We start from the raw sequence: 15,350 nt of genomic DNA on the forward strand, positions 1-15,350 counted from the left end.
GATTTCTTGAGGGTCAGGTCCTGTAATTGTTTGTTAATGCTGTTTTCCTTATCACGCAGGGCTTATCTTTAAAAAAACCCAACCCACCAGCACACCCTCCCCCCTCCGAAAGAGCCCAATTCAGTTCAAAGCTGTGCTTTCCATCTGTGCAGGCCTTGAGAGGTTGCAGATCCCGTCTCGGTGGGAGGCCTGGCTATTGGAAAAGCAGTAACAGGAGCAGAGACAAATATCTCTGCAGCACCCGGCTGAGCTGGCTGGGGGAGAAGAGCATTTTCTGCACCACAGAAACCCCCACGGCTGCCCCTCAGCAGCTCCATCCCTCCCAGATGAGGGATTTCCAACAGAGGAGGCAGTTCTGTGACTGGGAATAAGGACGAGAATTAAACTGTTCAGCACTTGTGCCTTTGCCCCTGCAACTCTGACTGTGCTGGGAGCGATGCCACATCTTCAAAAGACCACAGGGAGTGAAAGGAGAGACCCGGCCTCCAAATGGCCCAAGGAAAATACCTCCGACACTGCCCAGACTGTTTATTGCTGGTGTGGCATGTCAGCAAATGGCAATAAACACCCCCGGCCCCTCGGAGCCCAGGGCAGGGCGGGCACGGGGCTGATTTTTGTGTCCTTCGGGAACAAACTTTGAGCAGGGCTGACAGGAGAACGGGGAACGGCCCTCACTGAAGGGAGATGGGTTTGGATTGCATTTAAGGAAGAATTGTTTTACTCAGAGGGTGGTGAAGCCCTGGCAGAGGTGCCCAGAGGAGCTGAGGCTGCCCCTGGATCCCTGGCAGTGCCCAAGGCAGGTTGGACACTGGGGTTTGGAGCAGCCTGGCACAGTTTAAGGTGTCCCTGCCATGCAGGGCTGGGCTGGGGGGGCCGGGGGTCTCCATGGGCCAGGGGCCGCCCCGAGGGGCCGCTTCTCGCTCTGTTCCCGTCGCGTCCCACCGGCACCGGCACCGCTCGGCTCGGCCCGGGGAGCCCCGCCGGGAGGAGACCGCGGGGCGGGCGGGGGTCGGTGCTGTCGGTGATGAGGGGAGCGGATCGGGGGGCTCGGTCCGGGCGGTGATGAGGGGGTTCGGGGGGCTCGGTCCTGTCGGTGCTGAGGGGGTTCGGGGGGCTCGGTGCCGGCGCTGATGAGGGGAGCGGATCGCGGGGCTCGGTCCCCGCGGTGATAAGGGGGTTCGGGGGGCTCGGTGCCGGCGGTGATGAGGGGGTTCGGGGGGCTCGGTCCCCGCCGTGCCGAGCGGAGCGGATCGGGGGGCTCGGTCCCGGCGGTGATGAGGGGGTTCGGGGGGCTCAGTGCTGGCAGTGCCGAGGGGAGCGGATCGCGGGCTCGGTCCCGGCGGTGCTGAGGGGAGCGGATCGGGGGGCTCGGTCCCCGCGGTGATGAGGGGGTTCGGGGGCTCGGTGCCGGCGGTGATGAGGGGGTTCGGGGGGCTCGGTGCGGCGGTGATGAGGGGAGCGGATCGGGGGGCTCGGTCCCCGCGGTGATGAGGGGTTCGGGGGGCTCGGTGCCGGCGGTGATGAGGGGGTTCGGGGGCTCGGTCCCGCCGTGCCGAGCGGAGCGGGCGGCGCTCCCCCGCCGCTCGCAGCGCACACACAATGGAGCGATGGAGCAGGTTGAACGGGCTCGGGGCCGCGCTAACACCGGGGCTGGATCTCGGCTCGGGCCGCCCCCGGGCGGACGGGACGGGCCGGGCCGGGCCGCTCCGCTCCGGCGCGGCCGCTCCGGGTTTCGGCGGGGCCCGCGGCGGGGCCGGGCCGTGCCGTGCCGGGCCGGGCGGGGCGGGCGGCAGCGCTGCGGTTTGAACGGAGCAGGTTGTGAGCCCGCACCGGGCAGCAGCGGCTGCGGTCGCAGTGGCGAGGCACAGACCGCAGCGGAGCCACCGGAGCGCACCGAGCCCACCCCGGCGGCCGCGGTGAGTGGGGGCGGGCGGGACCCCCGAGCCCCGTTACCGTGCGCGGCCCCACGGGCGGGACGGGGCCGTGTCCCTGCGAGCCCCCGCCGGGCTTTCCCTGCGGCCGGTGCTGCTTTCCCCCGGGGTTCGCTGCACGGGGTTGAGGTGGGGGTTTGCGAGCCGGCGCTTCTTTTCAGCCCGTTCCACGGACGGTTCCGCGCATCCCGAGCGCTCTCTGCGCGGAGCCGCCGCTCCGGGGCTCTCCCGGCTGCCCCGCCGTGCCTCGGCCGCGGTGCTGCTGCGGGACGCGGGGAGGATCGCCGGGACGGGCTCCGGCCGCTGGCCATGTGCCATGTGCCATGTACCATGTGCCATGTGCCATGTATCATGTGCCATGTGCCATGTGCCATGTATCATGTACCATGTGCCATGTACCATGTACCATGTGCCATGTGCCATGTGCCATGTACCATGTGCCATGTGCTATGTGCCATGTACCATGTACCATGTGCCATGTATCATGTGCCATGTGCCATGTGCCATGTATCATGTGCCATGTGCCATGTACCATGTGCCATGTGCCATGTATCATGTGCCATGTGCCATGTGCCATGTGCCATGTATCATGTGCCATGTGCCATGTGCCATGTGCCATGTGCCATGTATCATGTGCCATGTGCCATGTATCATGTGCCATGTGCCATGTGCCCCCCGGCCGTGCCAGGGCAGCCCCCGGCAGTGGCACCGGAGCGAGCCCCACACCGAGCCCAGCCCGTGCTCAGAGGGGCTTAGAGGAAAATCCCGACCCCCCCCGAGGAGCGCAGGACAGCGGCCGGCGGTGCCACCGGGTGGGAGCGCGCCCGTCCCCGCCTGGAAGGTGCTGGATTGAGTCTTCTCTAAAAAGACCTTACTTCTATTTGCCTCCTCCATAAAGCATTTTTTTTTTTTTTTTAATGAAGCACAATGAGGTAGGAATTAAACTCTGTGCACGCTTTGTTGCAATTAAGCTACTCTGCGCAACTCTGGGAACTTCAACTCCAGCTGGCCAAAAAGTGTTTTAGAAGAAGTGTTATTAAATTCCAGGGAGAAAGATAGAAGCCTTATCTGGTGGAGCAGTCATAGGCTCTTTGTTTAAAGTGTGCTTTAACTCCTGAGTTATAAAACACAATGTTTGCCTGTTTTCAGGGGGCCCTCCTGATTTACTTGTCCTTGGGACTTCTGGCCCACATGTTGCAAAACTTAGGAAATGAAAGAAAAGTTAAGGTATTTGTTTTGAAATGTGAAAGAATAATTGCAGGTAACTGAAAAGAGAGGCAGGGTTTAACCCTGCAGTGCGACACCTGAGTTAATGTAGGATATGGAAAGAAAAACGAGGGATTTTGGGAGGTGAGAGGCAGCAGAGTGCATGCACACTGTTAAAAAGTCTTTCTGGGTCTTGAAGCATCAGCTCCCTGGAGTAAGTTTGAGAGTGCTACTTTTTATAAAGTCTGTTTTGAACTCTGAAGGATGCTCTTTTCCTACATTTAAAAATGCCCGTAGGCTGTTACAGAAAGAAATGTTAAGTTTTATCAGCTGAAGATGCGGTTTGTGAGAAATGATCCATTCACGGGTGCTTTCTGGTTCTGTGCAACCTATTGTCTATAAAAGTGGGGATCAGCTGGTGGGTTGGGATCAAGTGGTGCACAGCTCATTATTTTAACAATAGGGGCTCGGCTTGGGAGGTTGCCTAGGGAATTGATTTAATGCTGCTGTCCTTTCAGCCGTTGAGGCGGGTGTCCCGTCATGACTTTGATCAAAATCACCGGTATTTGAGAAGGAGAATAAAATTTTCACTCCATAAAAGCAAAGGAGAGGCTATCCGCTATGAACAGCTCCCAGTTTTGCATGAGCTGATCTGTAATTTAAAACACTGTCAAGAAATACCCGTGGCAGTAAAACAGTTTCGTGAGCATCAAAACGTAGAATGAAAATTAGTTCTCTGTTCAAGATTTGGCTTCCCTTTATTTCTGGGAAAGGCTTTAAGCGGTTTGTTTCTGTTGTCTCTACAAAATAATCTTTCTATAAACGGAACAGTTTTCCTTTAATGAAATCTGAATAAGCTGAGTTTTTTCTAAGGTGTCACCCAAGAGCCGATTCAATTAAAATTGATAACGTTGATGGCACAGCCACGTGGGGTAGTGTGGTGGTTTGGAGATTAGTTTTGTTTGTTTGCTCTGGGTTTTTTAGTAAGTTCAAACAAGCCTGAATGTTAAAAAAACACTCTCCATATTGGGAAAGGGATATCTGTTTCCAGGTTTGCTGGACAGACACCTGCTGCACTGCCTGCTGTAGGACAGCATTTTCTGCCGTGCCTTCCAGGAGGTGAGACATCACACCTCATTGCCCTGGAGCTCTCAGAGAAACCCTCGAAGGGTGTTTCCAAGTGCTGGGCGGTGTTGCTGTAGGAGCACTTGGATGGAAAACCTTCTCCTGGTGGCACGGAGCAGTGGTGGCTGTAGCACCAGGAGCGCTGGAGGCACTGGCCAGCAGCCAGAGCTCCCCTGGCACTGGGTTCATCGGTCTGAAGCTGTGGCTCGGCTGTGCCAGGGACAAATGTGCCTTTGATTCGCAGCCCACAAGCAGAAGGTGCTTCTGGTGGAGCCCTGCGGGGCTCAGCGGGTGCCAGACTGATCCAACGGCCAGCAGGGAGCTGGCTGCTCTGTGTGCTCCTTGTGGTTTGTTTTCCTCCTTTCGTGTTTATTTTAGGAAGCTGGGACTGTTTTCTGTAACAAAGGTGGCTTTCTTGCTCCGGTCTCCACGGTCACGGCAGGCACCCTTGTCACTGCAGAGGTCTGAGCTTGCCCTCCCCTCTGCTGGCTTTGGAGCCTCTTGCTGCCCGTCTGGCACCACAGAAGGACAAGGACTGGCCAGGTGTACCTGGGGGGCTGAGAGCGACGTGGAGCCCAGATCTGAGGGATGGCAGTGACCTGAGGGATGGCAGTGACGTGGAGCTCATGTCTGAGGGATGGCAGTGACATGGAGCTCAGATCTGAGGGATGGCATCGATGTGGAACTCAGATCTGAGGGATGGCAGTGACCTGAGGGATGGCAGTGAGGTGGAGCTCAGATCTGGGAGATGGCACGACGTGGAGCTCAGATCTGGGATGGCAGGACGTGGAGCTCAGACCTGAGGGATGGCAGTGAGGTAGAACTCAGATCTGAGGGATGGCACGGCAGGCTGGGGCACCCACCGTGCGAGGACGTGTCCAACACCGCAGATGGGCGCTCACAAGGTGCCCAGGGGCAGCGAGGGGCAGGCAGAGGAGGGCAGAGCTTGGGGCAGACGCCTGCCCAGGGCTGGGAGAAGCGGGGCACGGGGTGCTGAGGATGCCACGTGCCCTGGTGGAGGCTCAGTCAGCCACTGAAGGATGTAAAACCTCTCCAAGGGCGTTTGGTGTGTGTGTTACAGGTCTTGGCACGAGGTGCCCATGTGAGTCTCTTCAGGCTGAAGTAACTGGAGGTTGCTTGCAGGAAACTTCAAGTGGAGGCAGGCTGTGGTGTGTGCTCTGTTACAGATGTGATTTATTGGAGCTGACACGGAATTCCTGTTCCTGTGCACACCCAGAGTGACCCAGTGTGTGGCTGGGATGTGTTGGCTGGGATGGCAGGGGTCACACCAGGCAGTGCTGAGCCTCACAAGCTTCTTCTTTGCTTGGTTGTTGTTCCACCCACAGGTGGAAAAAAAAAAAAAAAAAGGAAGAATATTAACAATTACCAACTGTGTTAATTGATGTTCAGCACAGAGGATCTTATGGAGTGAAGTGCCCACTCCTTGGGGGAACCACACACACACTGGTAAGTGGCCAGGTACACAAGGTGCAGGTTGTCCATGTCCATGCCTCAGACGTGGCTGCATCAGCACAAGTCCTCTCCAGGTGTCCCATTTTTGTCTCTGCAGTTTATCACATTGGGAGTTGTCTCTGTATATTTTAGATTTTCATTTACAGACAGAATCCTGCATTCATTTGCAGTTTGAAATTGCCTGTGCAGTGAGCCCAAACCTGATTTGGATTGGTGAATGGCTGTACAGAGAGGTGGCAGAGGCAGCAGAAAGGTGTGCAGAGCACTGTGTAAGGAAAACTTGGATGGACTCTCACTCGTATTTACCCATCCCATGTCTGGTGGGGTGAGTGTTACCCTGAACAGAGGGTGAAGGCAGGTGCCAGCTGAAGCTATGCCTGCTGAACCTTAGAGGCAGCAGCACGCTGCCCTCCTGCAAATAATTCCTTAAAGAGGAGAAAAACAAATTCCATTTAGGCTTCTTGAGGAATGGGGAGCACATGCTAATTCCCTTTCAGGGTCCGTTGCCATGGGGAGTCGGTTCAAATCCTTTCTAATGCCTTCCTCAGCAGCAAGTTGTGCTGACACATGCTTTTCATGGCCTCAGAAGGAACAAAAACTGCATGGGAATGAGCAGCCTGGGAGGAGCAGGGGTGCTGTGGGCTGGCACAGGTACAGGTGTCCCTTGCACAGGGAGCTCAGCCCCCTGTCCTGCCTGCCTGGGAGGTCTGGGGCTGTGCAGGGAGCCCAGCCTGCTCCTCCTGCTCCCGAAGAGCAAATCCTGGGAATTTGTCCTCCAGCAGGACCCAGACTGGATCTCGCAGTCAGGGTCGGGCTGAGCCTCTGTCTTCATCTGGTGAGAGGTGCAAAGTGTATTGAGTGCTCCACTGGGGGAATAGCCAAAATACCAGATTAAACGCAGTAAAAATGTCTAAAAATCTGCATTTACAGTAAGTCTCATCTATGGAAGAGCACGCAAGTGCAGTCTCTGCATCCCAAACTCTGTTGTGACTTTTCCCCTTTGACATCTCTGAGTTCTGAGTTTGCAGTAGCTCCCAGCACAATCCACAGGATGTGTTTCTTTGCTCCTGTTCTGGCTTGCCCCTTCAGACACCTTTGCTGCCAGTGTGGTGCCACACAGCTGCTCTGGGCTCTTGGCACATTTGATTAGGGAACTCATCTGTCAGAAAAATAAATCAAGCAAAAATCTCTGCTTTTATTCCTCCAGACCAGTTCCTAGAGAAATAAGAAAAGGATCTCATACTGGATGGTTTTGTTTCCTATTGCCAAGCATTGTTGATGTTTTTTTCCATGCTGGTAATATTTATGGTTAAATATTTGCTGTTCAAAAGGCAATGTAACTCTGAGGGTATTTTTTAAGCCTTTTGTTTTATACAAGATGCTTTAACTCTTGAAAGTAGCCATACATTAATGACCTAGTTAATACCATAGGCAGGTAAAAGTTTGTTTTGTTAACTATGAAAATTATATCAATTTGTTGGAAAAAAATGTCCTTTTGTGTCAGCAGTGTGGAACTTCCATCTTGTGTGCAATGCCTACTCTGCCTGGCTCCCATATGTGTAACTTTAGCAATGCAAGATATTTTGAGTGAATGTTGATATTTGATGCTGATTAAAGTGGAGATTTGCACAGATGATGTGTGGAACCCTTAGAGCCTAGCTTGTGTGACAATTAAATCTAAATCTGCACGAATTTAGACCAGCTTAAATGCTTAGCAATATTTGGGTGACTGTCAGTGGCTTAGCGGAATAAGAAGCCCAAGACTGCAGATGGGTGAATGCCCCTTGGAATATTGTCATATTAGGGTTTTATAATCTCTTCAGATTTGTGTTTTTGAGGTCTAACTATGGCTAAGCTTTTCATCCAAGAACTTCTTCGGTTTGTGGATACTGTTTCAAAAAATCCAGCCCATGTTGTGCAGAACTGGTCTCTGAAAGCTTGAGAGCTGTTCTGCCAGAGTTGTCACTTTGGTTAGAAAGTAAAAACATGGACTGGGAAGTTCCTGTTGATGGCTACTGATTAACTAGGAGAGAACCTGCAGCGTAATTTAATATTGTCCAGGGAAGGGAAGCTGGTGAGGGATGAAGTTTCCTGGTTGCGTGTTGTGGGGTGAACAGAAGTGCAAACGACCTCTTTCCCTCTGGTCAGTACCTGTTATTTCAATGCCAGTGTGACAAAGGGCTGAGCTCTGGGGAGGGTTTGTCGTGAAGCTGAATTGCTCAGGTTTTCAGTACCACTTCAGGATTCTCCAGGGGAAGTTCAAAGCAGTATTTGTCCTTTGGTGTTTATTTTCTGTTTGCAGTGACTGGGAGCTGGCTGCCCACACGAGATGGTGTCATCAGAGACTCTGCATGCCCCCACCACAATCCCAGCTGCCACACTACAGCCCAGCCTTTCCCTCTGGACTCTATTCCTGCTGCTTAGTGCCAGCCAGATGGTCTGGCCTCCCTCCCACACTGAGATCTCTAAAGCTCATCAGAGGGCCATAGCTGGGCCAATACAGCATCATTTCCATCACAGCATCATTTCCACCACACGCTTGGTGTGGCTTTGTGTGACTCTGGATTGCTCTTCTCATTTCTTACCTTTTTTAAAATTAATATTATTATTTTGTTATACTTTTCCTTTATGTCAATTGGAGAGCCTAGTATCCCTGAACTATTTTTAATGCTAAAATTTGTCATTAGTGGGCACAAGCTTCCAAAATCAGCAGCTTGCTCAATATTCAGTGTTTTCTGGACTTTCCTTTAATTACCAGGAACATGAACTTCATACACCTTTTGTGGCTAAGGAAAGGAATCAGTTTTTTATAAGTCATACTTCCCACGTGTGTTCATTGGGTAAATCTGAGCTCTGAAAGTGCAGCTGTGGTTTTGTCCAAGAGAAGTGTCGGTGCCCTGCAGATCTGCCTGGTCCTGGTCCTGGAGCTGTGGTTTTGCTGGTGCCCTGCAGATCTGTCCATCATTCCATCAGGAGTGATCCCTGGCCCTGGAGCTGTGGTTTTGTCCAAGAGAAGTGTCGGTGCCCTGCAGATCTGCCTGGTCCTGGCCCTGGAGCTGTGGTTTTGCCTGGGGTAAGTGCTGGTGCCCTGCAGATCTGCCCATCATTCCATCAGGAGTGATCCCTGGCCCTGGAGCTGTGGTTTTGTCCAAGAGAAGTGTCAGTGCCCTGCAGATCTGCCCTCCAGGAGTGATCCCTGGCCCTGGAGCTGTGGTTTTGCCTGGGTTAAGTGCCAGTGCCCTGCAGATCTGCCCTCCAGGAGTGATCCCTGCTGTCTGATGGAGTCACTGCTGTAACCTGTGCCAGTGCCCGGGCAGCAGCAGGGCAGAGGGCAGGTGAGAAGGGCAGATCAGCAGTCTCAGCCCCTGAACTCACTCCACGGCTGCTCTGAGAGTGTCACTGGGCTCAGACCCCTCCCTGGCTGTGTGCTCATTCCCTCCTCACGCTGGGCACCTGCTCAGTGTCCAGGCTAAGCAGTGCAGATACACATTTGGGTTGTGCTGCTGCTCCCCAGAGCAGCTCTGTGCTGAGCCCTTCCAGCATCCCGAGCTGAGAAGGTTTCTCTGAGTGTGGCTCAGCCTGCAGCTGCTGCTGCCAGCAGTGTGATTCCCTGGGATGAGGAATTCCCTGCTTCCCTGCACAGTGCTGGGCTTTTTCTGTGAGAGGGGAGCTGCAGAACACGGTGAGAGATGGGGGCTCTGATGTTCTTGCTGCTGAGCCTCTTGCTGTGAGAGTGTCTCCCAACCTGGGCAGGGCATGTGCATCCTCTGCTGCATTCAGAACACCTTACACATCCTTTTAGAAACAAATAACTTCATAAAGCATGTGTAGAATGAAACATTGCTTGCGAGGAGTTTACCCACCTGATAACAAAGGATCATATTTGTTCATCTCATCTGGCTATATCTGCACACGTGAATGTGTAAGCTAACTTATTCCTTGTATCAAACTCTGAGCAACATCAACTTACTTCTATTAATAACCACCAATACCAGTTTACTTCCATTAATAAGTTGAGCAGTGTGCGTTTCCTTCCATTAATAACTCATGTAAAGTACAGCTCTGTACAATTAATCAAAGCTCTTTGGAAAAGTGCTTCTCACGGAACACAGTGCTCAAAGCACGAAAATAAGGCAGCTGACAGGTTTGGTGGAAATGAATCAGCTCAAACAGCAGATGCAGCTCTCTCAGGGTGCTGTGTTTGTGCACAGCACGTATTGGACACCTTGCTCCACTTCCAGATTAATTCACTTTATCCACATACAAAGTAGGTGGGTTCCTGACACGCTGCACTGGCACCTCTGTTCTCAGGTAGTGAAGCACCAATTGTTTTATCTTTTGGCTCAAGGCTGAGCCTGCAGGAATTTTGCTTATTGTGAAAATGATACCCCAAGCTGAGAAACCTGCAGAGTGGAAAAGTGAGGAGTGTTTTCAACTCTCTCTGTATTGGCTGCTTTATCAAGCTGGTTTTGAACTCTGATTTATATCTGGTCAGGATTTTGGTAACTTTTTGCCAAAATAGTTTTGTTATTACAGTCCTAGTTAAACCTAACTACATACTTATGGACACTTGTTACTCTAATAGTTTATTCTACATCTATAAAATACCTGATACAGGTACAGCCTGCATTTTAGTCAGTGGTAGAAACAGAATGTCCTTCTTCTCCTGTATTGAAATTATGAAAATTTGGGTACAGTTATGTTGCTAAGTGTGTGTTCCTTTGAAACGATGGTATTTGGGCCAAGTGTGGGGTTGTTTGGGATTTTGTTTGCTTTTTTTTGTACTGTAGGGTAAGGCACGATCTTGGCAGGTCTCTCCTGGAGCCCTGCACAGCAAATAACTGTGAGGACTATCCAAAAAGGTGCTGATGTTTCCCGGGAAGGTTTTCCTGTGGGATGTTTGTGCCAGCTGATGCAGCCCCTTGGGGAGTCTGCCCCCATCGCTGCTGTGCCCGGGAGAACCTTTGTTCTGAGGGGCCACAGTGGTGTGGGAGAACCCTTTGTGCCAGAACAAAGGAGGATTGTATCAGCCGGGAGAGGGAGGGGAGGGGGCTCAGGGGCTCCTTCAGAGGCACTGCGGGGCTGTAGTGACAGCCACATCTCCCTGTAAATCTCCCCTGTGATCCCGGTTCTGTGTGGGAGCTGGGCGGGAGATAAAGGAGATAAAATCTGCTTTTATTGTGTGCAAATTCTTAGCGGTGAATATTTGATATGGTTTCCTCAATTAAAACACAATGCCTCTAGCAGCAGGCTGGACTGTGGTGTTATTCCCGTGCTTTAAAAGTAACTTACAGCTTGTGCCTCACTGCTGAAGGCAGGGGGGCCTTGGTGCTCGTGGGCAGAGAGGGCGAAAGTGCAGGAAATGTAGAAGATGAAGCCTCAGAGGTAGTGGGTATTGCTGCTTGGGCTCCAAAGTTTGGCAAAACATGCCTTTAGTGTGACCAGGACACGGCCCATACCCAAACACAGCCCCAGTGGAGCCTGGGGATGCTTGAAGAGGGAACAAACCTCAAAGAGCCTTTCTGGCTCCCACCTGCAGCAGAGCATCCAGAGCATGCAGAGCACAGCCTGCTCCCCTCGGAGAGGGACAGACCCACCTGTGGCACCCTGGCACTGCCCCTGGGTCTGCAGGTCAGCGCCAGCACTGACACTGAGGCTGCATGGAAAGGGGAAAAGCTCTCCAGGTCCTTGTTCCCTTGTCAGCTGGCTGCGCCCCAGGAATTGATTGTAGCTAAACTGGTCCTTAAGGATCAGAGGAGTCCCCTTGGCTGGGATTTCAGATTATTTGTTGTCCTTTTTTGTTCTGAATGAAATGGATCTGTGTCCCTCAGCAGAGCTGCAGGCCAAGCCCTTCATGCTCCATTTGGGGGTGGGTTTGCTACTAATGCCCCTGGCAGGAGCTTCATGAGGAGATTTGGGTGGCAGTGTCCTTACAGCCTGCTAGAATTGCTTGGATAAAGAGGGCTGGAGTTGTTTGTGCCAAGTGTGGGCGAGCAAGCAGCTGGGTTGACCAGAGTGAAGGTGGGAGGGAGATAAAATGGGAGACCAAAGTGGGCTTGTAACAGGAAGGGGTGACTGGATTGCTGAAACCAGAACCTGAACTTCATAAAATAGCAAAGGGAGAAGGAGGATCCAGTGAGAGGATTTGGTGTCAGGACAGGAGATTAAGAATTCCACAGCTTCAAAGAAGTATGAAATGCTGGTGTGTCAGCCTGTAACCGTCAGTGTTAATTTTGGGTGGCTGATGTAACTGCTCCTCCTCAGGCTCAAACTGCCTGTCCATGGGCAATTTCACCCCGAGTGCCACAGGGCGATGCCTGCGAAGGGCAAGGGCACAGGGGCCCTGTGTCCTCAGAACTGCTCTGGTCTCAAAATCAGGGGGTGGCTACCTTTGAGCCACCTTTTTAATTACCATACCCTTCACTTGGAGAGGATTTATAGTTCTGTGGTGCTGTCAGACGTGTCTGTAGCCTGTTAAATATGGGACAGCATCACTGAATGGATTAGATTGATTGTGTCTCCAGGCCCCACAGCGGCCTGCAGTGGCTGGGGGGGGTGATGGTGACAGGGGTGACAAGGTTGCTCCCTGCAGCAGCCTGGGAGTTGCAGGCTGGTGGCACCAGTGCAGCACAGCTCTGGGTCCATCCGGGTGATGTGTCTGTGCCCTTTGCCTGGATGTCCGTGGGGTGGGCATGTCTGGAGAGCAAAGAACTGCGGTTGTTGTCATCTTTGGAGAGTGAAGAACTACATTTGCTGTTATCTTTGGAGAGCAAAGAACTACATTTGCTGTCACCTTTGTGTGAAGCTGAAGGAACGTTTTGCATAAATAACTTCAGTGCTTGCAGGAGTTGGGGGCATTGTTTGTTAGTGAAGTCCCACTCAGCCGTTCCGTTTCCCTTGCAGGCTCCGGGCCGTCGCTGGTGAGCGCGGAGCCGCCTCAGGATGAGTTCCTGGAGTCTGGAGAAGAAGAGCTGCCCGCAGTACTGCCGCCACTTCCTGGCGGACAACGGCGCGTTCCACGGTCAGTCCCGGTTATTGCGCGTTCCGGCTCTCGGTGCTTGTGCCGCCCCGGACATTCGGTACCCACGCGTGTGTTTCCCGGGGACGCCGCTGCCGGGCCGCGGAGCCGTGGAGCCCTCGGGGCCGAGCCCGAGCCCGGCCGTGCCCGCTCCGTGCGGGGCTCGGGCCGTGCGGGACCCCCGGGAGCCACGGACGGGAACGGCGGGGCCGCGGCGGCGCCGCGCGGGGGCGCTGTGGGACCGCCGCCCGGTACCGGGTCTGACCGATCCGATCCCCCCGGTACCGGCCCCGACCGACCCCCCCGGTACCGGCCCTGACCGATCCGATCCCCCCGGTACCGGGTCTGACCGATCCGATCCCCCCGGTACCAGGTCTGACCGATCCGATATCCCCCGGTACCGGCTCCAACCGATCCCCCCCGGTACCGGCCCCGACCGATCTGAACCCCCCCCCCCCCGGTACCAGCCCCGACCGATCCGATCCCCCCCGGTACTGGGTCTGACCGATCCCCCCCGGTACCAGGTCTGACCGATACGATCCCCCCCGGTACCAGGTCTGACCGATACGATCCCCCCCGGTACCGGGTCTGACCGATCCAATGTCCCCTAGTACCGGGTCTGACCGATCCCCCCCTATCCTACTGATCCCCCCGGTACCGGCTCTGACCGATCCGATCTCCCCCCGGTACCGGGTCCAACCGATCCGATCCCCCCCGGTACCGGGTCCGACCAATCCTCCCCGGTACCGGCTCCAACTGATGCCCCTGGTACCGGCTCTGACTGATCCAACTGATCCCCCTGGTACTGTGTCTGATCAATCCCCCCTGATCCGACCAATGTCCCCCAGTACCGGGTCTGACCAATGTCCCCCGGTATCGGCTCCGACCGATCTGACCGATTCCCCCCGGTACCGTGTCCGGCCGATCCCCCCGGGGTTGCCGGGCTGGGTCTGACCGATCCCCCCGGTACCACGGATCTCCTCCGGTGTGGCCAGGACCGGGTCCCACCGATCCCGCCTCGGGGCTGCTGGGGCTGGGCCCGTCAGCGTCACACCGTGCCCTGGGTCCCCCAGACCTCCTCCCAACCCCCCGGTGCTACCGGAGCTGGATCCGACCCGTTCCACCGGGTCCCACCGATATCCCCCGCGGCTGGGTCTGACCGATCTGCCCCTCGTGCTCTGGGTGACACGGGCTCGGGGCTCCAGCAGGTCTCATCTAACCAGACAGCTGCACCCCTCTGTGTGCCGAGGGAGTGACTTCCTAATGCTCTTCTGAGAGGCCCAGACCTGTATTCTTTATTCCCTTTGAGGTCAGTAATTAAAACCCATCACTTTAGAGCAGATTTATGGCACTATTAGTAGCAGCAGCATGGAATGGCTATGAATTAAAGACAGAAATACTCATCTCATTCAAAGCAAAGGTGATTTTTTTCCCTAGAGAACATACAGCTCCATTTTCAGTGTGTTTGTCAGACTGGAGAGGTTTGCAGCCCACTGTAAAACAAACTATCTGCATTTTTGTCGCTGTGGTTATGTCACCATCTATGAAGTTAATGGCTTAGTGGGAGAATTAATCATTTGTCAGCCTGTGAATCTTCCTAACGAAAGCCAGTTCAGAGAGAGCCACATTTCTCTCTGTACAGTTGTTTTCCTTGCCCATGAGCACTTCTCATTCTATTTGGGACACCGGAAGAATGTTAATAACTTTCTGTAAGTAAGTCTGACAGTGGTGTTGTCACATTAATTCATGTGTGTGCTGCACTTGGGACTTGCGTTAGAGGGAAAGTGCTGTCATCTCCAGGCAGAACCATTCTGCTTCTCCAATGAAATGAATTTCTTCCTGGGATTTATCAGGCCACTCGTACGGTCCCACTGGTTTTGGTGGGATCGTGTTCCTTCAGAGTTCCCTCTGGGCCTGTGGAAGGGATGTGCTCACTCAGTGCCAGTGTTTTTGTCCCCTGTTAATCCCATTTTCCCAGGCAGCTCCCTGCTCTGCTGCACAAGTGTGACTGAACAGCCACGGGGTGTGTGCCTACACCCCTGCCATTCCAGGAAAGTGAGGGAGGGGTCTGCTCCGTGCCCTGAGACCTGAGGTGGTGTTTCAGCACAGAGCAACACCTCTTTACTCTGCTAATGGTGCAAAGGCTGGGTGAGGATCCATCAGCACAGACTCCAGTAATCCACGAGCAGCTATTGTGGGATGAGTCTGCACAGTGATAATCAGCTGCAGCCCAGGGCATAATTAGCAGGAATCCTAAACCAGAATGATTTCATGGCCTAATTTATCTGTCTTTGATTGATGACCAGATGAGATTAACTATTTTGTCCTGACAGAATCCATCAGGGCCTCCCATTTGTCTCCTTTAAGCTGAGGGAGACACGGCAGAGGCAGTTCCTTTCCCTCTGAGTGTGTGGAGGGGCTGAGTTCCCCCAGGCAGTGTCAGGGTGACAGTCCCACAGCATGGTGCAAGGATGTGTGCATGTCCCAGGAGCTGGCGTGGTGCTCTGGTGCCCCAGTGAGGCTCCCTGGGTTCCTCCAGGGCTGTGCTGCTCATTCAGGCTGCTCACATTAACCCAGTGCCCCCTCACTGGGAGCAC

At 54.0% G+C, this 15,350-nt stretch overlaps 1 protein-coding gene across 6 annotated transcripts in view; it reads left to right on the top strand.

Moving 5' to 3' along the window:
- The first annotated feature begins 1,573 nt into the window (after positions 1-1,573).
- The window catches only part of PLCH1 (phospholipase C eta 1), a 57,393-nt gene continuing 43,616 nt past the window's right edge, over positions 1,574-15,350 (top strand). For 4 of the 6 annotated variants that reach the window (XM_030280378.4, XM_030280382.4, XM_030280380.4 and 1 more), the window contains exons 1-2: positions 1,574-1,916; positions 12,639-12,756. In XM_030280378.4, the coding sequence (XP_030136238.4) occupies positions 12,678-12,756 (79 nt within the window). In that variant the 5' untranslated portion in view covers positions 1,574-1,916; positions 12,639-12,677. Of the gene's footprint in view, positions 1,917-12,066; positions 12,757-15,350 lie in introns of those variants that run through there. The other 2 variants (XM_030280384.4, XM_072933409.1) reach the window with 2 other exon arrangements.

Source organism: Taeniopygia guttata, chromosome 9, assembly GCF_048771995.1.
Source record: "Taeniopygia guttata chromosome 9, bTaeGut7.mat, whole genome shotgun sequence".
NCBI lineage: Eukaryota > Metazoa > Chordata > Aves > Passeriformes > Estrildidae > Taeniopygia > Taeniopygia guttata.